Source organism: Somniosus microcephalus, chromosome 20, assembly GCF_052327205.1.
Source record: "Somniosus microcephalus isolate GS21.2 chromosome 20, FLI_Smic_1.0, whole genome shotgun sequence".
Lineage (NCBI taxonomy): Eukaryota > Metazoa > Chordata > Chondrichthyes > Squaliformes > Somniosidae > Somniosus > Somniosus microcephalus.
This window is the reverse complement of record NC_141006.1, coordinates 36,316,467-36,340,754: the sequence shown is the minus strand read 5'-3', so window position 1 is coordinate 36,340,754 and position 24,288 is coordinate 36,316,467. Positions and strand designations below refer to the sequence as shown.

At 43.9% G+C, this 24,288-nt stretch overlaps 1 protein-coding gene across 1 annotated transcript in view; it reads right to left on the bottom strand.

The window, feature by feature from the left end:
* Positions 1 to 24,288, bottom strand: part of csmd2 (CUB and Sushi multiple domains 2) — an 807,040-nt gene that overhangs the window by 466,148 nt on the left and 316,604 nt on the right. Inside the window, exons 15-16 of the mRNA XM_085962435.1 lie at positions 12,735 to 12,950; positions 11,707 to 11,895 (exon numbers count right to left, since the gene is read on the bottom strand). Of these exons, the coding sequence (XP_085818561.1) occupies positions 11,707 to 11,895; positions 12,735 to 12,950 (405 nt within the window). The remainder of the gene's footprint in view (positions 1 to 11,706; positions 11,896 to 12,734; positions 12,951 to 24,288) is intronic.

Here is a 24,288-nt window from a genome sequence, read left to right as displayed (position 1 = left end):
TAAAGAACAGAACGTTACATCTTACAGTATAAAATAAATCAGGTTTACATCTAAGAGCATAATGCCTCGTGCTTCGAAGGCAGATGAATGGAATTAAATTTATTTTAAAAAGTTAGAGGAGATGTGATTCGGCTGATTCGAAATAATGAGTGAATAGATGACATTGCAATTCTCTGAGCTAAAAAAGAAAGGTATATTCATAGTAGATGCTCTCAAATTTAGGACAAGGAGCTTCTTCTCACACAGGGTTAGCTGACTTGTGGAATAATTTGTTATCTAGTGCAGGGACTATTGATTCTTTCAAAGGATTCCGGATAAAGATCTCCTATTCAAGCTTAAATCTAAAATGTGATGGATGCAATTTTGACTTTGGGGAAGAAGTCGTCCGTGGATAAGGAGCACAGATTATCTGCAGCAAAATTCCACCGAAAGAATGAGAATAGATCTTCTCACTGCACAAATTCATATACCTACAAGTGACATCAACACATCGAATGTTACCCTTCTGTAATGAGACAGATTAACACTTTACGATCTAATTTTTGCCTTGTCTTAATTCCACCTGCAATATTCACTTCTTTTCCATTGGAATTTTAACAGGCCCATCATTTCATCGTGAAAGTTTTTCCTCTTTTACAAACTGCCTCAATTTATTACATTGCTCTAACTAAAAGTAAAAGGTACTATTTATACTTAAAGTCTTGCTTGTACTTCCTACAATATTTCCTTTTTTGTTGATTCATTTAAAGTAATACAGCAGAAAATCAAGGGGTAAGAAATGTACTAATCAAAAGCAAGGAAATGGCTAGAAAACTATGATATGAAAACCACACATCCCGAATAACCAGTCAGGAGAATCCACCAATAAAAGACAAGGCAGACCATTCAAAATACTGTAAAAATATCCTAAGTCCTTCCATCCACTAGTCTTTTCAGCAATTGAAATTTCCCAATGTCCAAAATAAAATGTTAAAGCAGATTTTTTTTTAAATTCACAATATGATAATTAAATTTACCCATAAAACTGTGTTTCTGTGTCTTTTAATAGCTTCATTAATGTTTTTACTTCAAGGCCTCAATCCATCTCAAAAGCCTTGGCTTGAAGTTACTCATTTCACCCACACAGCTATCACTCTATTAGCTTTAGTGATGCACACCAAATTATGGCGCAATATCTTTCTTCATGATTGTTTACATTTTATCCAATGTTGAATCAAACTGTTTTAAATTTTACCTCAGAGAAAGCCAAACATCTAAAAAGCAATTGTCTTTTCTGCTACTTATACTTGGTTGAAGCCATTTATAGTTGACAATTTTTCTCTTTTCAGTGGACAAAATGGAAGATTGAGAGATAAATTATTTTCTTGGGAAATGAACCTAAAAAGAAACCTAACCATTGATGTAATAAAACTCACTACGCACTTGGTTTGAGCATAAAGCACGGCTTTAATCAACTTGTTTCAGAACATGGAGGTCTAGTTGTACTTCACTAGTTCCTTGTCTTACAAAATGTCCCTGGCAAGCTGGGGCCGACGCCCGAGTATTTATACTCCTTGGACGGCGCCACCAGCTGGCCGTCTAGCGTTATTTCACGAGTAGTTTCTTGATGAATGATGAGATTTATAACAACCATCAAGCACCCCACCCCCCACCCATCAGCACGATACTACCCGACCATCTGGTCAACCTCAATGCTCCCAGACCTTGGGGAGTGAAAACCGACTGTAATCTTCAGTCAAAGCAGGGCAGGAGATCATTGGACCAGGGCACGCAGACATAATTCAGTTCCCATTTTAAAGTCATAGATTCAATCCTTATGTTTATGTAATAGTTTAATTTTGATTATTATTTGTTGTCCTGAGACAATTTGGGAAGCAGAAAAAGAGAGTTGCTTGGAGCTTCAGGTTTCTCTACAATCTGGGCTAAAGAGCTGGGAGATGCAAAACCGAGTTGCTGTGGTGCCACAACTGGTGGGACAGTATGACTAGTTTCCATCGGCTGGTTCCATTATACATGTGGCCATAGGAATTTCTAATGGGGGGAAAAGTTATACAAAAGTGTGACACACACATGACAATGGGGAGTAAGGTTTTGTAGAACGAAAGCACACATGCACTGAAGATTCTTAATATTATAGATTTATAATGTTGACAAACCCTTTCCTTCCAAGACAAATGTGATTAACTAGTACCGCAGGAATTATGATTAGTCAATTAGAATCATGGCAATATAGAAATATAACAATATTTGAAGAGTGTTTCATCCCTGGGCATCCCCAAACTGCATGTACAGCAAAGCAATTAACCAAACAGCGACACAGGTAAACCACAGTGAAAGAAGTCACTATAGTGTTTTTGAGCATAAGGATCTGCTTTAAAGGAATATGTTTTCATGAAAAAGTGTTTGGCCAACCTTTTTAAGTCTGAGAAAGGAGAAACTGTACAGCCTTTCCATTGCAATTGCATTTGCATGAGATACAATGATGTATCGTTTCACAAAGAATCACAAAACAGAAGGAGGCCATTTGGCCCATCCTGCCTGTGCCGGCTCTTTGAAAGAGCTATCCAATTAGTTCCACTTCCTTGCTCTTAACCCTGCAATTTTCTCCCTTTCAAATACTTATCCAACTCAGTTTTGAAAGTTACTGTTGAATCTGCTTCCGCCACCCTTTCAGGCAGTGCATTCCAGGTCATAACAACTCACGGTGTAAAAAAATTCCCCTCAAGAGAAATGCGAAATGAAAGCCATTAGTAAAGCAAAGTACTTTTGCAAGCTTTCATTTTTGAATAAGGCTCCCATTTTATAATAAGGCTTTCTATACAAACATTGTATCATTAACAATTAAGCAGCTCAAGAATGAAACCTTGTCTAGTCAGCCTGTCCTTGGAGCATTCCACATAAGGAGGCACCCATTCCTCCTTTTTATCTTATGTTTATAGGATGGTTTTAGGGAGGCTTGGTGGGTCAGAGGTCAGGTACTGTATCTTATCTAGGATGAGGTTGAAAAAGCAGGTGGCTGACCAGGCTAGAGACAAAGAACACGATTGATGAGAGGCCTCCAGGGGCACAAGGACAGTTAGGAATAAGGGTACTTTTTAATTTAATGTATATAAAGGGGGATGTAAAGCCTAGATTTTTAGAATGTTCTCGGAGCAGAATTGGACATGCTGATGTGAAGGCAAGGCAATCCGAGTCTGGTCACCTCGGAACCTTGTAGAGGTTAGCAGATTGCATCTCAACAACTGTGTTATAAGCATAACCGTGGCATTTTAACTTCTTTACTGCTTGTCTTGTAGTTTCTTTTCTAACTGCAATAAACATATAGGCCTAGAAATACGGTGGGCTGCGCCACCAGTTAGCGCCCAAAGAGGGCACTTAGTGGGTTTAGCGCCACTGGCCACGCCTCCCGCGAAATTTAGCGGGGCGCTAATGGCGGCGTTAGCCTGTAGCGCTGCGCCACCACCGATGACATCATCGGTGTGCGCAGCACCCCGCTACCGCCCCAATCGCAATATTTGGTCGCGCCTGTAATGTATATACCTTTAAGGGGGGAACTATGTTTTACAGCTCATGTATACTGCAGTACCAGCAGTGACCACACCTGTACATAGCACTAATCTGTACAGATCAGTTGCAGTGTGAGCCACGTTGAGTAAACACCTGTTGTACAGTTCTCCTGCAGTCTGTGTCTTATTATACACGGACGCAACATTGGCAACAAGGCAAGTTCGAACCTACCTGCAGCTCTGCATCACCTCCCGGGGATTCGTTCCTGGAGATCAGTGGATTGGAGGTCAAGGCCAGAGACTCGGGCATCGACCACGGGCAACCGCCCAGTCATCCAGCAGAGACTCGAGAATTGCGGGGGAGGCTGTCGAGAGCCAGGTTTGGCTTTCCAGTCGAGGTGGTCCAGCGAAACGGGCTGGCAACAGGTAGTGCGCAGACCCTTCCCGGACAGCGGCGGGCTAGAGCCCGACCGAGCGGCACAGCAAAGGGCCGAGCAGCGTCGACGGGGGAGAGAGAGAGAGCGCAGAGCGCACAGGGCGCAGCCGGTGTTCAGGAGCCGAGCAGCGTCGGAGAGAGGGAGAGAGAGACGCGCAGAAACCCGCGAGGCACCGCCACTGCCATGAGGACTGACGAGAGCGGCGTTGGCAGCAGCGCAGGAGAAGCGCGCAAAACCTACAGGGCGCCGCCATTGCCACGAGAACCGCCGGGAGCAGCGTTGGCAGCAGCAGGGGAGGAAGGAAAGCACGGGAGACGCCATTTTAAGCCATTGGGAGAAGCCATTTTAAACCACACCCAAAATGCTGAAGAGTGGCAGTATCACCGCATTTGACAATGAAGTCGAAGATTGGACTACATATGCCGAACGAATAGAGGTGTACTGCAAGGCAAATGAGGTGTCAGATGACAAGAAAGCGTCGGTATTGTTAAATTTAATGGGTGCAAAGACGTATGGTTTATTATGAAATCTAGTAACCCCAACGAAGCCAATGGAAAAGAGTTTTGAAGACATAGTAACGATACTAAAGCAACATTTAAACCCCACACCGCTGCTGATAGCAGAAAGATTCAAGTTTCACAAACGGAACCAGCATAAGGATGAAAGCAATGCTGATTATTTAACAGAACTGCACAAACTATCGAAACACTGCCAGTTTGGCGCGGGACTGGCAGATACCTTAAGGGACAAGTTTGTGTGTGGGCTTCAAAGTGAAGGAACCCAGAAACGGCTTTTATCTGAAAAGGACCTTACGCTGGAAAAGGCTTTCAGCATTGCAGTATCATATGAAGCAGCAGCACAGGGCGCTGCAGAGATACAACAGAGACCGCAAGAATATGGCACAAACGAAAAGTCATATGGAACAGAGAAGTGCTATCGCTGCGGCAGAACAACACATGACCAGAATGATTGCTGGTTCAAAGACAAAGTGTGCAGACAGTGTGGAAAAGTAGGACACATAGCACGAGTCTGCAGGTCGGGAAAGAAAACCAGCAATAAGAAACCGACCAAAGGAAAGTACAAGAAGGTACATAAGATGACGGAGAATAGTGCAGAGGAACAAAAGAGTGATAACGACTCCGAAAGCAGGGAACTGAGTTGTCTGAAACTACATTATGTGATCACAACGGAGGATCACCGAACCATTTGGGTCACTCTCAAGATAGCAGGAGTCCAGGTAAAGATGGAATTGGACACAGGATCATCCCTAACAGTCATAAATCGACGGGACTATGAGCGGCTATTCTCACACATACCCTTGAGAGACGCAAAAATTATTTTGAAGACGTACACGGGGCAAAAAGTCTACTACCCCAAAGGAAAAATAAGGGTGACCGTTATATATAACGGTAAGGAAACACCAAAACTAGACCTGTATGTATTGCAAGATGGAGGACCACCATTACTGGGACGTGAATGGATCCGGAAAATACAACTGGATTGGCATTCCATACAGGCACTGACTGTGGCTGACAAAAAGGATGACAACGTCACACCTGGGCGACTGTCAAAGATCCTAACTGACGCGAAAGAAGTGTTCCAGCAAGGACTCGGAACACTAAAAGGCATGACAGCGACGATTAAAATTGAAGAAAACGCAAGCCCAAAATTTTTTAAGGCCAGACCGGTACATTATGCGATCCGCCCAGCCGTCGAAGCAGAGCTGGAGAGTCTGGAATGTTCAGGTGTACTGTCCAAGGTAGACTGGAGCGAGTGGGCTACACCCATTGTCCCTGTGATGAAAAAGTCGTTGAGCAGCACGTCTGGGGAACCAAGGAAGGTTCGCATCTGTGGGGACTTTAAGGTAACAGTGAACCCGCTCCTTCACACCGTACAATATCCACTTCCGCGGATTGAAGATATTTTCGCCTCGCTATCTGGAGGGAAACGCTTCACGAAGATTGATCTGGCCCAGGCGTATCTGCAAATGGAGGTAGAAGAAGCATCAAAAAAATACCTCACAATCAACACCCATAAAGGTCTCTACCAATACAACCAGCTGGTATTCGGGGTAGCATCAGCTCTGGCTATTTGGCAGAGGGCAATGGAACAAGTCCTGCAAGGGATCCCAGGGACCCAGTGTTGTTTGGACGAAATCCTGGTCACGGGCGAAAATGACAGTGATCACCTTGCCAACCTGAAGCAGGTGCTCACTAGATTGCAGGAATATGGGCTCCGAGCTAACCGCCCCAAATGCGAGTTTTTTAGAAAACAGATCTCGTATTGTGGCCACGTTATCGATAAAGAGGGGTTACATAAGTCCCCAGAGAAGATTGAGGCAGTAGTCAAGGCTCCAGCACCGGAAAATGTGTCACAACTGAGGTCGTTCCTCGGGCTGGTAAACTACTACCATAAGTTCTTGCCAAATTTGTCTACAATACTACACCCACTGACCACCCTACTGCAAACTGGGGTGCCATGGAAGTGGAGTGACGAATGTAGACGAGCTTTCCAGAAGAGCAAAACACTTTACATCGAAAAAGAGGTATTGGCCCATTACAACCTGGCATTACCAATTCGGTTGGCATGTGATGCGTCACCCTACGGCATTGGAGCGGTGCTGTCGCACAAATTCTCGGACGGCTCAGAGAGGCCAATAGCCTTTGCGTCACGATCACTAACCTCAGCCGAGCGTAACTACGCCCAGATTGACAGGGAGGCCCTCAGCCTAGTATGGGGAGTGAAAAAGTTCAATCATTATCTGCACGGGCAGAAATTCACCTTGCTGACTGATCACCAGCCTCTTGTCTCCATTTTTAATCCGAAGAAGGGCGTTCCGGTGATGACTGCGCAACGACTACAAAGATGGTCACTTTTTCTAGGGGCACACCACTATGAGATTGAATATAAGGGCACGAAACAGCACGGAAATGCTGATGGGCTATCATGCCTGCCACTGCCTACTGCGGAGGAAGCACCAGCAGTGGATTCTGTCGAAATATTCCATTCGACTATAGTTGAATACCTACCGGTAACTAACGCTTGTACTGAAAAGGAAACCTGAAATGACCCGACACTGTCTCGGGTACATGATTTGACGGTGAAGGGATGGCCAGCACATGGCGACTCACTGTTGCCAGCATTCTCGACAAAGAGAGAACAGCAGTCAGTGTGCCGGGGGACCTTGATGTGTGGATCCCGAGTGGTAATTCCACCCAAGTTAAGGGATAGAGTGCTCAATGAGCTTCATGAGGCTCATCTGGGAGGGGTAAAAATGAAAAGCCTAGCCAGGGCTTACGTGTGGTGGCCGGGAATCAATAAACAAATCGAGGACCTGACCAAGAGCTGCTCAGGATGCCAGAAAGTCCAAAATGCACCACCACAGGCCCCTCTACACCCATGGGAGTGGCCCTCATCTCCATGGCAACGGGTGCATATTGATTTTGCTGGTCCATTCATGGACTCAATGTTTTTAATAGCCATGGATGTGCACTCGAAATGGCCTGAGGTCATCAAAATGTCCTCCACCACCACGGAGAAAACTATTGCAGTCCTACGGACCATTTTTGTCAGGAATGGCTTGCCAGAACAGATTTGCTCCGACAACGGACCACAGTTTGTGTCCGAAGATTTCCGGAGGTTCTTGAAAAAGAATGGGGTAAGGCATTACACATCCGCCCCGTATCATCCAGCCACAAATGGATTGGCTGAGAGGTTCGTACAAACCTTTAAGAAGGCAAAAGCGCCCCGCTTCCGTTTGGGGCGCTGAAACTGAGTATCGGGCTGGCGCAAGCGGCTCCGTCCGGAGCGGTAATTCCGGCGCCCAGGCGAGCTTGGCGCCCCAAACGGGGCACCACCGAATTTCTAGGCCATATACTTTAGAAATAGGCTCTCTCTAGTCTGAGCTCCCTCTAGTCTGAGTATCAACGACTGGATCTAATATAAATTACTTGCACCATTTTCCTTCCATGGGGAATGTGTCCCTTTAAAACTGACCACTATCTTTGGATAAAAAAAGATGCTGTACTGTAAAATAAAATATGATAGTGATTTCTTGAATGCAGATGGTTCAGCTTAACAGTAAATCTAATGCAGGGTAACAATCTTGTGAGCGGGTTATAGAAGGAAAGTGCCGTATGCCTCGTGGATGGCAAAGCACGATACATAGGTCATTCATGAATAAATATTTTCTGCACTGATGTACTATTTTCCTCTTGTGTCTGTTTATTCAGAGAGGAAAAAGGATGCCTCACTTTCCCCTGGGAAGTTGGATGACACCTTTCAGACACTGTATTGTATGGTTGGGCTTTGTGCTAGGATCTAGTCAGTGAGGCAGTTATGTCTGTACAGTAAGGATGCCTGACTGAGGTAAGGCTACCTCCCATTATATGTGTCACAGGGATTTTATACTTGCTTTTCACCATCAGGGGGATGTTGTTTTTTAACAGCACTGTCATGCTTTGCCAGGAAAACATGATGAAGTAGAGAATGGAAGTAACATCTGCTCGGCAAGTTGTTCTATTGCGTTTAGTATGACATCCTACGCTTATACTTCAATTCTTTCAGTGTCCAGATCCATGTAACTTCTGTTTACAGTCAAATACGATCCAGTCACATCGTCCCCCAAAACATTTGCAAAGCTCCCCACACTGCTCAGTGTACCTCATTCATGATGACATCATCCATGCTGATGGCCGGAAATAATTCCACTTCCCAAAGAGAAGAGGATCATGTGGTTGTGGCAATAACGTTTAACAAGAAAATAGTGGGGGGAAATGCTTCTTTAAACAGACTTTAGCAAATAGAATGGTCTTTTGGGATTAAACAAGCATCATCCTGATTGCTGCCTCAGCAAACAGATCAGTATCTTTGTGTGGTATTTTAGTACTAGGTTAATGTCTTGAGTTGTATGCCTCAGCTAGCAAGTTTCACACAAAATATTTAAGCTGCTCGCTTATGCAGCACTTTGGTCAGGCTTTAATCCACTTATTATCTTGGAAGTAGGAAAGCAGATGAATGAAAACAATGTTAAGAAAGATACAGTGGAATGGCATTTAGTGAGTTTGAGACAGAATGTTGTCTGCTTTCCCACACAACAGTCAAAATTTCTCAATAACCGTAATCACAAGAAAACCCACACTGCAGTCTCGCATCGTACAATGACGTGTACAAACACCAGTTCCAAACAGCTGAATGGACCTGTAAAATTTATCCAGGAAAACCAATTATTACATACAGAACACAGGAACTGGTAAATTGCATGAAAATTGTCGTAGCTACTTTGAAATGTGACTTAATCTCATTTCACAGAAGCAACAAATCATCTTTGAAGTACAGAATGCAGTCACCTTTTTAACCCTTATTTGGTAGAATGTTGCTTGTATTTATTTTATACACATTATTAAAAAGAAAGCAGCACAAATAGCACGGTTTGTTACAGGAGGTTAAAGGCTTAATTTCTTGCCAGGGTTGTGAAAACAAGTCAAATTCAATATCTGCATGATTGTAAGTGTCTTCCATAACCTTCTGCTGCTTTACTGTAGTGAGGTATTATTAAGCAGGGATTATCTGCTTTTACAATGAGTGTTGTGTTTGGACAGTGAAGAACAGAGGTTTTCTTTTCCTGCGCTATTTGTGTTGGCTTTTTCACCAGTGACATTAAGTCACTTACCTAGGCCTCAAGTTTCCACTCAATTAGATTTATTTCTCACCTCGTCTCATGTTAAATAATTTATTTTGATTTCTTCTCTTATTAGCAGTCCTATCAGTCATTAATTTCTTCTAAATATCTGAGGCGAATCATATGAAATTCATATCTATCTTCAGCCTTTAACTAAGTCCCCATTATAGATCTTTTCCCATATGGAACCTTCAAGCTTCAGTAACCAATTTATGACCCTTAAGTTAACATAAATCAGTTTATTAATACAATCGCAATCCTGACTATGAGGCTCTTGGTTATTCCTTTGTTTCATGGCACATCACTTCCCTTAACACACCTAATTACCCTCTTGTATTTTTTTCTTAATTTCCATTTAAGGCTTTTCTTCCTGGTTTCTAGTTTAAATGTTTTTCGGTAGGAATATATTAAACTTTATAATACTATCTGCAGTATATTTCCCTTTCGTCCATCTCTGCTAAACACCAACATGCCTTCTACAAAACCCAACCCAAATCAAAAATCTGAACTGTTTCATCGATATGGTTGTTTCCCCTGGCTGGAGTGTCTAGAACTAGGGGGCATAGTCTCAGGATAAGGGGTCGACCATTTAAGACTGAGATGAGGAGGAATTTCTTCACTCAGAGGGTTGTGAATCTTTGCAATTCTCTGCCCCAGAGGGCTGTGAATGCTAAGTCTTTTGAGTATATTCAAGGCTGAGATAGATGGATTTTTGGACTCTAGGGGAATCAAGGGATATGGAGATCGGGCGGGAAAGTGGAGTTGATGTCGATGATCAGCCATGATCTTATTGAATGGCGGAGCAGGCTTGAGGGGCCACATGGCCTTCTCCTGCTCCTATTTCTTATGTTCTTATGAACAGATCTGCTCACATCTTTTCAGATCCAGTATTACAGGCTACTGTCATAAGTTGCATCAGAATAGGTCCATATTTCTTTCTTTGCTTTCTTGGATATCCTTTGCAAGAGCATTCATACAATCTGAAAATACTGTTGGTCAATGAACTAATGAGAGATTTATATTTATGGAGAGAAGTGACAAGTTAATGCTTCAGGCATTGCCATTCATCAGAACTAGATCTGTGTCTGACTTGCTGAATATTTCCAGCATTCTCTTTTTTATGTTTTCCAGCATCTGCAGTATTTTGATTTTTGTTACAGATTTATATTTATCTTCCCCTTCCTTCATTATCGCCAACGCCTGTTCTGAATAGCAGTTCAGAAAATAGTTTTTCTTCACTTTCCTCCTGGCAAAATTGCCCATATCTCTTAATCCAGTCCTTAACCCGGGGAAGATCCTCAAATTCATTAACAAGGTCTTAACAAGTGTTTTTTTTCATAATTACCCATTTCAGGGTGTGAGCAAAATTGCCACTCGTGCCAATAAATGTTGTTCATTACTGTTTTGCTCACCACTTCCATCACATCTATTTTTCTGCTATCACCAACACTCAGAACAAAATATACCCTTATTAGTTTCAGATAGGAACGTGCAAAGAATAAAACAAATAGCGATTTTTTTTTTAACCATAAAAAAAATAAGTTTTTCTCTGATTCTTCATGGTGCCCCAAGCCATGCTGGCCCCAGTTGAGATGAGAGCAGATGACTTGCTTACCAGGCTTTGGGCAATGTTAGTCCTTAATTGGTGCAGGACAAAAGCCAACGTGACATACCTTGCAGGTTTTCTTCCCCTCTACCTGTTGAGAAGTTTATGCTGCCAGTCCTAGTCCTCCCTCAACCACCCTGCCCCCCCACACCATATGGCACAAATCTGGATTGATGTGAGAAATTCAGGAGTGCAATACCGCAGTTTAGCACCCCTTGGTACAGAGCACTGGTGTGGCAACATATTGAGCCTTCAAGGCATCACCACCAGAGGCAGTTTCAATAATCAACGGGGGAAATTGTAGGCACTCACTGTTGTGACTGTTGTTAAATATTACATCAAACAATAATAGCTCACGATCTACTTTCTGTAAAAAAAAAATAACTTGACAATAATGCATTGGTTCAGGTCTTTGCACAGCTCCTAGCTTGTGTTGAAATTTCAGCCCAAGTGAAATGAAAGCACACGACCACCTACCAACACACCTTGGAAGAGGCGAACTCCACACACGCCGTCTACCTCCAAGGCAGGTTATCCGGAACACACCTTCCAGTCTATATCCCGGGAAACATGAAAAAGTGAGAGTGTCTCCAACTCCAAATCGAAGGCCACTTCTGCTGCTGAACGGTGGGATACCGGGATCATCACAAGGCTCCAAATCATGTTCTGGATAAAGCACAAAATTGTCACTGTTTTAAGGAAGGAGAAGATTGTTGGGCTGAAAACAGCTGAAATAGAACAAACAAATTATGGAACCATTATTGCAAATGGCAGGTACACAATAAGGAAGTGGGAGATTCGTGTAGCGATGGGAGGCTCATGAGTGGATTGCTGCTTAAACTGTTCAAACCAAATTATTCCAGAAAAGAAAGACCTGTGTTTAACAAAGAGATAACTAACTATTTGATTTCTTTTAGAAACTAACTGCTACAGCGAGTTCTGACATTGTCCCTTCATGCTGGAATCTACGTTCAGGCTCAGGCTGACTGATGAATGTCTCTTTTCTTCTTGAAAGAGTGCTACATGAAATGAGCTTCAGCAGTTATCACCAACCCCTAGTGGGAAAAGGCCCACAGCGCTGTGCTACAGAATTCAGTTCAAATTAGCGCTCCCACTTTTGAGAATGGTTGTTATAAATGGAAATAGAGAATGGGGGAAAAAACATACTGGTACAATAAAGGATGCTCTTCTGAGCTTGGGTCTTCAACATATCTATGAAGCAGAATAGAGAGAGCTTTACACTGCTGGTGGGTAGTGTTGCACTTGATTTGGTTGTGTTTGATAGTTACAATGGGAAGAAAAAGTGTTCAATTTTCCAGTGTTTTCTTCATTTGGGATAAAAATGGACTATGGAAATTCAGTGATGATTGGGGAACTGAGACTTAGTGGTCAGAGGTGGGCTAGGATTCAATAGTTGCAAGTAGGCTCTAGCCAAATGGGTGTCAAATTGCTCAACTTAGTAAACAACAACATATTCTCACTAAGAAATGAAAAGTGTGCTATACCTGCAAAGGTTATGTTGAATCCCTCGTACGACATGGAGAAGTCTGAAATAAATCGGATCTGTGTTGTATAATTCCCAAAGAGTCCAGCACTGACTGAAGGTGGCAGGTTAGATCCTGTGAGTCTTTTCAAAGGATGGGCAAAGCTTCCATTCTCAGTGATCAGCAGATAGTCATGGGGACTCTCCAAGTGAAAGGTATGGAATGTGAACTGTATTCCTGGAATCATAGTTTACAATAAAAAAAAAGGACAAGATGTCAGACGTTCAAATCCATACAAGATACTGAACAAATAGAATGGCAAAGGCTGCTAGAACGTCTCTGACAAGCAAATGTAAAATCAAGACTGAAACTAACAATGTTTGTTTCCTACATGATTTACGCAAATTCCACAAAAATATGAATGGGAAAGAGCAATAGCCCATATTCAGGCGGGATCAGAAGCCATGACAGTGAGACTCAAGTGGCTTAAGGGTTTGATTTGACCTGCAGTTTAAATTATAGTCTAATACCAAAACAGTGAAAACTATTCTAACAATTACAAGCAACACTGATATTACACTGATTGAAGACTGAGAGATTTACTGTGACAATTGTTCCAGAATACCAGATACGTGAAATGATTACAAGGCAGTATCATCACATAGAAGGGATCAGAGGACCTGAAAGTCATGAGGAAATCACACCAATATCTCGACTACCTCAAACACACAGGGGGTGAATTTATTCTATTTTTGGTCAGTCTCTTTGGCTTGTCATAACTATTATGGCAGATGTCAATTACTGCTTCTCACCACTGCTGAGCAATGATCTTTACACTGAAGGGTTAATGATTGCCACACAGTTTGTCAAATGAAAATAGTCAATTAATGAGAAATAATACTGACAGCGGATGTTATAATGAGAATTGTTATTCCACTTTCAAAGCGGGATTAGAAGATAATTAAGAGCCTGAGATATATTAAACACATGTATACATTCAGCATATATACATACATAGTGATCGTGATGCTTGAAAATATAGTTTGCTGACTGACTGAATACTGTACTGTCATGTATAATTCAGGAGCACCCAGTTTGATTAATAGCTTTGCAAGGCATTCAAATCGGTGATAGAATATCAGCCAAACACTCTCCTTAGTATGTTATCAGTGGCATTTGAGTGCGACCTCACTAAAATAACTAGCTACAAATTGTTTCAGACTGGTCATCATTCAAGATCAACACAAAAAGTAAATGAATGGCTAAAACAACAACTAAATAGCAGCAATGGACCCTGCATGTACCATACTAGGGAAAAGGCCATCCCTTTCCTGGTCGATCTACCCATCTTCAACTCTCAGGCAGCTGCCAATCATTATTTAAGTCCATTTTATTCAAACGTTAATTAATTTAGTGACTAAAGGAATTATTCAGAATGTATTGTTCTTGCTGCACATTGCTCATAGACAGACATGGAAATGGTTTGTAGACTTATGGGGTTCTCTTCTGTTCATTATCGAACATCAACTTCAGCTACTTTCACTTGAAAAACTCAGAAGAACATCTAATTAAGGGGCCATTGGCAAATTATTTAAACTAGGTCATGGTGGTGTGCATAAAATCACTTCTCAAAATGGCACCGACGTCGGAGGAACCCATAGAGGTATTTCAGAAATGCCAAAATAAAATTTAATTAAAAAAAATAATCTCATTATATACTGGTGTATAAAAGGATGTCCTATATATTGATGAAGTTAATGAGCCTCAGACAGTAGAAGAACCACTTGCAGTCTGGATGCATAGCCAAATACATCAATAAACTGAAATTGTGATTTTTGTTAATAGGCTCAGTTTTACCCCATTTATATTATGCTTTAAATGCATTTGTAGAGAATGTTGCGATACAAACATACTAAGAACATAAGAAAATAAGAAATAAGAGCAGGAGTAGGCCATACGGCCCCTCGAGCCTGCTCTGCCATTCAATAAGATCATGGCTGATCATCAACCTCAACTCCACTTTTCTGCCCGATCTCCACATCCCTTGATTCCCCTAGAGTCCAAAAATCTATCTATCTCAGACTTAAATATACTCAAAGACTCAGCATTCACAGCCCTCTGGGGCAGAGAATTCCAAAGATTCACAACCCTCTGAGTGAAGAAAATACTCCTCATCTCAGTCTTAAATGGCCTACCCCTTATCCTGCGACGATGCCCCATGTTCAAAAATAATGTGCCCTTTTTTTGCCCTGCGGCCTGACTGGCATATTTTTTCGAGTGCAGTATGAAGGGTGGAAATGTCCAGATCTCAATGCTATTAGCTACAGAACCATATTCTTCCCCAGTACTCTCCCGCTAATATACAGATGGCCCTAAAGTGCCAGCTCGCCAGAAATGGATTCAAGTTATTTTTAAATATTTATCCAGTTGTTAAAATGGAACATGTAATGCAGATTAGAATAAAACAAAGGCAAGCCCCTGAGAGATACGATACAGGATTCATTCAAGTTTTTTTTTAAAACGAGTACCTCTGCTTTATTTTAAGAAGCTAATGTTCTAATTCACTTAATCCCTTGGAAGATTTTTTTTAAATATTGGTTTTATTTAACAGCTCTGCCTAGAGGTTGGGAAAAATACAATTTTCACAACGGTCAAGCATTGTAGCTCCATGTACTGGGACATCATTTCCACCCTGGTGATCTTCCAGAACAGGAGGCTGTTGAAGCAAATTGTTTCTTTCAGTATCATTTTTCCAATTTTAATACAGCTCACTGAAAACATACGAATGACAAAGCGAATCGTTTGTGGAGTCAGTAACAGACAGTGCGCTATCCTTGACCTCCTAATTACCCGTATTGTGCAGAATGTCAATCAGAAAGGAAGACATGTTCCAATCAGACATTTCTGAACAGCAACAGCTCTGTTTGCCACTTATTTTTTTTTAGCTGATGTGTCAGAATAAGAAGTATAATCCCTGGCTGATCGTTGCATAGTTTGTGAATAATTCACAACTGAGTGCTTCAAATTTACAATGCTTTGGATTGCGAATGTCTTCATGCACACACCAAGTAAAAGTGGAAATGAAAATGAATTTCACCTAAAGGTGACACAAACAACATTAAAAAAAAAATAGATTAAACCCAAACAATTTTCTTTAAAGATAGTGGCCTAGAAATTCCACGCAGTACGTTGCAGCACTTTTACGCCAATGGAAATTGAGATGCATCCGCCAATTGTCTGGAGAGTTATTTCTATGAGAATTTCCTGGGCCAGCTCATTGGCATGTCTATTGCAGTAGTGATTGATGTAAAACCCAAATCAAGTAATGTGTTGGGGTGTGTGGAAATTAGAGTGCAATCTTTAAGATGCAGGAAAGATGTGATTGCACTAGAGAGGGTACAGAGGAGATTTACGAGGATGCTGCCAGGACTGGAGAATTTTAGCTATGAGGAAAGATTGGATAGGCTGAGGTTGTTTTCTTTGGAACAGAGGAGGCTGAGGAGAGATTTAATTGTGGTGTATAAAATTATGAGGGGCCCAGATAGAGTGGATAGGAAGCACCTATTATCCTTAGCAGAGAGGTCAATAGCCAGGGGGCATAGATTTAAAGTAATTGGTAGAAGGGAGTTGAGGAGACATTTTTTCACCCAGAAGGTGGTGGGGGTCTGGAACTCATTGCCTGAAAGAGACTCTCATCGCATTTAAAAATTACTTTATTATGCACTTGAAGTGCTGTAACCTACAAGCCTATGGACCAAGAGCTGGAAATTGGGATTAGGCTGGATAGCTCCTTTTCGGCTGGCACAGACACGATGGGCTGAATGGCCTCTTTCTGTGCTGTATATTTCTGTGATTCTATGCCAGTTTTGGCTGACGGCTGCAAGCAACAGGCTGGAGGAACAGCAGGGGCCTAAGGAACAGTACTTGGCTCAGTCAGTTGACTGTCAGCTGGCTATAATGGATGTCTCATGATTGTTTTGGAGCCGCTTTACATGAATGTCTGACAAGGCAACCTAGCAGAAGCAGCCGAAGAAGGGATAAGGGAATGGCACAGAGGCAAAGAAGAAAATACCTCAATTTTGCAAGTCCAACATGCAAACCTGCAAATCCTCAGTGAAACAGAACACAAGAGAGACAGAGTGCTGGGTGCCTGCAGCAGGAAATCTGCAAAAAAGGTCATTTGTCCTACGTGGAGAGAGGTGGCACAGGCATTGAGTGACAACTCTCTCATCCCCAGGACTGCAGACCAGTGCTACAAACAACTTAAATTAACTGACCAGGGCAGGACTGGCGACTCTCCCTTAGGCACCCTGGGCTCCAGCACACTCTTCACCCTTTAACGCAACAGCTGTACAACTAACCCTTCACAATGTACTCTTTTTAAAAGGTGGGGAGAGGGCAGTACCCACCACACAGCAAGAGGGCACAGGAGGAGCAAGATGATGATCATGAGGATGAGGAGGAGAAGCAGAGACCCCATAACTACCTCCTATGATGACACTGAGGAAGAAAAAGGAGGATGAAAAAGAGCGAGATGCAGGAGCTGGAATTGAATTCAAGCCTACCACTGAGCGACTGCAGCGATCTCATACCTAACATTTCTCTACTCAAACCTCCTCAAATTCAACCTCTGCATCACTCCCTCGCAGCAGCTCAGATACTATCACCCGGGGATAATTGGACAGTATGACTAAGAATGTGGCACCGGATGATTCACAGCACACAAGATAGCCAGTGGAGTGGGAAGTGGGTGAGGATGTCCTACCTTCCCAACAAGGTGAAGACTGCCTATGGCTTTGGAATTTGGGACCCAGAACTCATGGGTACATGCCAGAAAAGAAGGCAGATGAGGAATACCAGATCTCGATGGCAGGGGAGTCCAGAACCAGGGGTCACAGTCTAAGGATAAGGGGTAAGCCATTTAGGACTGAGATGAGGAGGAATTTCTTCACCCAGAGAGTGGTGAACCTGTGGAATTCTCTACCACAGAAGGCAGTTGAGGCCAATTCATTAAATATATTCAAGAAGGAGTTAGATATATTTCTTAAGGCTAAAGGGATCAAGGGATATGGGGAGAAAGCAGGGACAGGGTACTGAATTTGGATGGTCAGCTATGATCTCATTAAATGGCGGAACAGGCTCAAGGGGCCGAATGGCCTACTCCTGCTCCTATCTTCTATGTTTCTATCTATGTGTAGGGCCTTGAGGTCAGTTTCCAAGGATGTGCAGAAACTAGCAGATGTGACTCGAGTCTGCAGCTCTGATTTTTGACAACATTAGGGAAGCGTTTTCTTTGTTGCAGGAAGCAATAGAGCATGTGGCAGCTTCACTGGAATCGGCAGCAGACCCTCAGCTAAGCAGCGTCTAGAGACCAGTCAGTGCCTCTACCTCCACGGGCTGCAGCTCTGGTGGCAAGAGGCAAGAGACAGGAGAATAGACAGAATCCTGTGCACTGGCTTCCACACAAGGCGGCTGCGGTACATGCTGCAATCGTTCAGGGCGTTCGGGATCTGAAAGCTACCATAAGAGCAGCCACCTCGCTGATTAATGGAGACACAGATGAAGGACCCAGTATAAAGAAGGAAAGAAAGACTTGCATTTATATAGCGCCTTTCACGACTACCCGACGTCTCAAAGCGCTTTACAGCCAATGAAGTACTTCTGAAGTGGAGTCACTGTTGTAATGTGGGAAACGCGACAGCCAATTTGCACAACAAGCGCCCACAAACAGCAATGTGATAATGACCAGAAAATCTGTTTTTTGTTATGTTGGTTGAGGGACACCAGGGATAATTCCCCTGCCCTTCGAAATAGTGCTATGGGATCTTTTACGTCCACCTGAGAGAGCAAACAGGGCCTCGGTTTAACGTCTCATCTGAAAGACGGCACCTCCAACAGTGCAGCACTCCTTCAGCACTGCACTGGAGCGTCAGCCTAGCCTCATGTGCTCAAGTCCCTGGAGTGGGATTTGAACCCACAACGTTCTGACTCAGAGGCAAGTGTGCTACCCACTGAGCCACAACTGACATTGTAATGGCATAAAGGTGTAAAGTATGGCAATGGCTGGCTGGAGTCAACCTGCCTGATACTCCTCTCTCTCAGAATAATGTCTGATACAACCATCAAACCAACCTTTGGCCTTTCTCCTTGGAGGACCATGCCAATGATCATAGGAGGAAACACCAGACTGCCCATGAATAAGATCCAGAGATGCAGGGGGAGAAAGAGATAAGGCACTGGTGTCAAAGATAGACTGCATTATACAGGCCATGTAAACATCTTCCACTCCATTTTGCTCTGGTTAAATGCTGAAGTTACACCAAAAACGACATGGAAATTCTAGTCAATTTTCACATGTGAGGGCCGTTTAGTGAGACCAGAGGTTAATAGAAGTCTCACGTAAGGAACAGGCTCCCAGAAAAAGCAGCTGTGGTTGATCTAATTAGCTCCTCCAAAAGGGAGCTATATAAATATAAGATTGTGAACAGGATAGGAGATTTTGAGGATAATGAGGTTATGAATTAATCCAAGAGTTCACAGGATACAAATGGCTCTTGCTACAAGAGGAATGTGGTCAATGGAGGACAGTAGGGTTGGATAGTAAAAATGTGAGCTGGATGAAATTCTGGACTTTTCCTGCTTGCATATATATATGTTCCCTCATATATATCATTTGAGATGATGCTAACAACGGAAACTATGAAAGAAACGCTTAATTATGTAATTTTGCTCACAGAATGTTAATTGTGCTTTTTTGTGAAAAGTAAATCCGAATATTAGGCTGTAATTACACTCCAGCTGCACCATCAGTCTGAATCAGTTTTGTTTTGTACCAGTGCAAAGACCTGTAATTATTTGTATTATAAATGTGGAGTCAGTGGCTAACCTGATTCTGGAACGAAGCAGAATGAGAATGGGTGACACCTTAGACCCTGGTGTACTGTTTATATGAACAAAGGTCACAAACATAATTTCTGTAACTCCTGGACACAAAGCTGCTCCATCATAGTACTGCAGTCATACCTGTGTTTGCTGCTTGAAGATATAACCTATGGATCAAAATCTGAGCATGTAGGAATCGTCAGATCCCTAGCTGAAATACTGAGGTCGAGTCAGTCTGATAATTAAATGAAGTTTAATGTAAACTAAAGAACAAACAATGGTATGCAGGAGAAACAATCAACAGGTCTTTTCTTAAGGCTGGCTTCACGAGGTTTGACCTGGGAACCTCCCAGCCTGACGTCATGACGTCATCACGTTTCCCGCCGTTCGGGACGTCACGTGACCAACGTGATGACGTCATCGCGCTGGTTCTGGAACTTACCGAGAATGGGTTATTTACAAACAGTAAACAAACATAGGTGCTGTAGCACTCTGTTAAAGGCAGTTATATAGTCACACAGGAGTCCCTTGGTGGCTTTGCCACAAGCGCATAAAATCTGTGCTGTTTTTGGCTGAGAGTTCACATGATCTGGGCAGGGTAGAGGAATTTGGGATACAACCCGTTTCCACCCCTCCCTGACTTCATATAGAAATTGCAATGGGACAAGCAGGCAATTCTTCCACTGCCACACCCTCTGTCGTGGCATCACATTTGGAGGCAGCACTGGCGGGATACCGAGCTCGGCCGCAAGTCTTGCCCAGCATACGCTAAGCGGCAAGTGCACCTGCATGAAGCATTCTGCTTGTCATACAATGCCATAAGTGGACTCCAAAATGCTACATCCAAATGGCAATTGATCTGAGAGAGCGCGCCAGATCCCCGAGGGAACATGTATCAGCTAGAATTTTTTCCATTTTCTATTTTAATACTTGGAACAGAATGTCCTGCACCTCCCTAATGGATTGACAAAATCCTGTTGGCTCCATGGAGCGAGACATCAGTAGTACTGTTGCTGGCCCAGGCAGTGATCTCAGGATTTGGGATGGGTTCAGGAAGAGAGCAAATAAAGGGTGGAAGTCCCATCCTGCCACATTTTCACTGGTAGAGCAGCCCTTCTGGAATTTCTAGGCCAATGGTATCTACATATATAAATTATATATGCAGTTGTACTTACAGTAAAACCTCACCATAACAATACAGGAAAATGCTATCCTTTCAGCATAAGAATCTTGAGGAAAAGGTTATTATGATCAGAACTGAACTGTGATGAGATGAATTGTTTCAAATTGACAAAATTAGTTATGTGTTGCTGATGAACGTCTATGCATGGATCCTTTGCAGGGCCTTGAATTTTTTATTTTTCGTTCATGGATGTGGGTGTCGCTGGCAAGGCCAGCATTTATTGCCCATCCTAAATTGCCCTTGAGAAGGTGGTGGTGAGCTGCCTTCTTGAACTGCTGCAGTCCATGTGCTGAAGGTACTCCCAAGTGTTGTCAGGGAGGGAGTTCCAGGATTTTGACCCAGCAACAATGAAGGGACGGCGATATATTTCCAAGTTAGGATGGTGTGTGACTTGGAGGGGAACTTGGAGGTGGTGGTGTTCCCATGCACCTGCTGCCCTTGTCCTTCTAGGTGATAGAGGTCGCGGGTTTGGGAGGTGCTGGCGAAGAAGCCTTGAGGAATTGCTGCAGTGCATCTTGTAGATGGTACACACTGCAGCCACGGTGCACTGGTGGTGGAGGGAGTGAATGTTTAGAGTGGTGGATGGGGTGCCAATCAAGCGGGTTGCTTTGTCCTGGATGGTGTCGAGCTTCTTGAGTGTTGTTGGAGTTGCACTCATCCAGGCAAGTGCAGAGTATTCCAGCACACTCCTGTCTTGGTGGAAAGGCTTTGGGGAGTTAGGAGATGAGACACTCATCACAGATAACCCAGCCTCTGACCTGCTCTTGTAGCCACAGTATTTATGTGGCTAGTCCAGTTAAGTTTCTGGTCAATGGTGGCCCCCAGGCTGTTGATGGTGGGAGATTCGGTGCTGTAAATGACATTGAATGTCAAGGGGCAGTGGTTAGACTCTCTCTTGTTGGGGATGGTCATTGCCTGACATTTTTGTGCTGCGAATGTTACTTGCCACTTATCAGTCCAAGGCCCAAGCCTGAATGTCATCCAGTTCTTGCTGCATGCGGGCACAGACTGCTTCATTATCTGAGGAGCTACAAATGTAACTGAACACTATGCAATCATTAATGAACATCCCCACTTCTGACCTTATGATGCAGGGAAAGTCATTGATGAAGCAGCTCAAGATGGTTGGGCTTAGAATACTGCCCTGAGGAACTCCTGCAGCGATTTCCTGGGGCTGAGATGACTGGCCTCCAACAACCACAAATATCTTCCTTTGTGCTAGTTATGACTCAAGCCAGTAGAGATTTTCCCCCGGATTCCCATTGACTTCAATTTTACGAGAGCTCCATGATGCCACACACAGTCAAATGCTGCCTTTGATGTCACTCTCACCTCACCTCTGGAATTCAGCTCTTTTGTCCATGTTTGGACCAAGGCTGTAATGAGGTCGGGAGCCGAGTGGTCCTGGCAGAACTCAAACTGAGCATCGGTGAGCATGTTATTGGTGAGTAAGTGACACTTGTCAGCACTGTCGACGACACTTTCCATCACTTGGCTGATGATTGAGAGTAGACTGATGGGGCGGTAATTGGCTGGATTGGATTTGTCCTGCTTTTTGTGGACAGGACATACCTGGGCAGTTCTCCACATTGTCGGATAGATGCCAGTGTTGTAGCTGTACTGAAACAGCTTGGCGAGAGGTGCGGCTAGTTCTGGAGAACAAGTCTTCAGCATGACAGCCGGGATGTTTTCAGGGCCCATAGCCTTTGCTGTATCTAGGGCCCTCAGCTGTTTCTTGACATCATGTGGAGTGTGCAGTGTATGTGCGTTTAAGGGGAGAACTACTTTTTACAGCTCCTGTATACTGTAGTACCAGCAGTGACCACACCTGTATATAACCCTGAGTAGGGATCTGTACTGTTTAGTTTTAGAGCAACCCTCATCCAGTAAACACCTGTTGATTGTTCCTCTGCAGACTCTGTCGATTATTTGAAGGGCACACTACCTAAAGATTCACAGATTCAACATTGGCGACGAAGTGATTCGAACCTACCTGCAACTCTGCAGAAGAAGGCCGATTCCATCAGTGCGGGCGTCGACCATCCTGAGAGGACTTGAGCAGGCAGAGGATGCTGTGGAGAGCTGGGCTTGGTTCTCCAGCCGCGACGATCCAGCGCAGCGGGTTGGCAGCAGGTACGGCGCAGACCCTTCCCGGACAGCGGCGGCGGGAGCCAACCGACGGCACAGAAAAAGGCCGAGCAGCGTCGACGGGTAAGAGAGAGGGTAAAGCGCACAGAGCGCAGCCGGGGTTGAAGACCGAGCGGTGTCAACGAGAGAGGATGAAGCGCGCAGGGCGCAGCTGGGGTTGAAGACCGAGCGACGTCAACGAGAGAAGCGCGCAGGAAAACGCGCAGAGCGCGGCCGGTGTTCAAGGGCTGAGCAGCGTCCGTGGGGGAAGAAAAGAAAGCACGGGAGACGACATTTGGGCCGCAGCGGAGAAGAAAGGGAAGCGCGGGAGGCGCCATTTTGAGCCAGCGGAGAAGAAGGGAGAGCACGGGAGACGCCATTTTGAGCCAGCGGAGAAGAAGGGAGAGCGCGGGAGGCGCCATTTTTAGCCAGTCTAACCACACCCAGGGATGCAGAAGAGTGGCAGGGTCACAGCGTTCGACAATGAAGTCGAAGATTGGGCGACATATGTAGAACGCATAGAGGCGTACTGCAAAGCGAATGAAGTGCCAGATGCCAGGAAAGCAATGGTATTGTTGAATTCCATGGGTGCAAAAACGTACGGCTTACTGCGAAACCTAGTCACCCCAGAGAAGCCAGTGGAAAAGGATTTTGAAAGCATAGTGGCAATCCTACAGGACCACTTAAACCCCACACCGCTGCTGATAGCAGAAAGATTTAAGTTTCACAAAAGGAACCAGCATAAAGACGAAAGCAATGCTGAGTATTTAACGGAACTGCACAAGCTATCGAAACACTGCCAGTTTGGAACGGGACTAGCAGACACTTTAAGGGACAAGTTTGTGTGTGGGCTTCAAAGTGAAGGAACCCAGAAACGGCTTCTTTCAGAAAAGGATCTTACGCTGGACAAGGCTTTCAACATGGCAGTATCACACGAAGCAGCCGCACAGGGTGCTGCAGAGATACAAGGAGACCGCAAGAATATGGCACAAATGAAATGTCATATGGAGCAGTGAAGTGTTATCGCTGCGGCAGAACAACACACGACCATAAGGATTGTTGGTTCAAGGACCAAGTGTGCAGTGTGGAAAAGTAGGACACATAATAAGAGTCTGCAGGTCGGGAAAGAAAACCAGCAGCAAGAAACCTCCACAGGAGAAGTACAAAAAGGTACATAAAGTGACGGAGAGTAGTTCAGACGAACAGAAAAGTGATACAGACTCCGGAAGCAAGGAGCTGGGTTGTCTGAAACTACATGATGTAACCAAAATGGAGGATCACCAAACTATCTGGGTCACGCTCAAGATAGACGGAGTCGAAGTGAAAATGGAATTGGACACAGGATCAGCCCTAACAGTCATAAACCAAAGGGACTACAAGCGG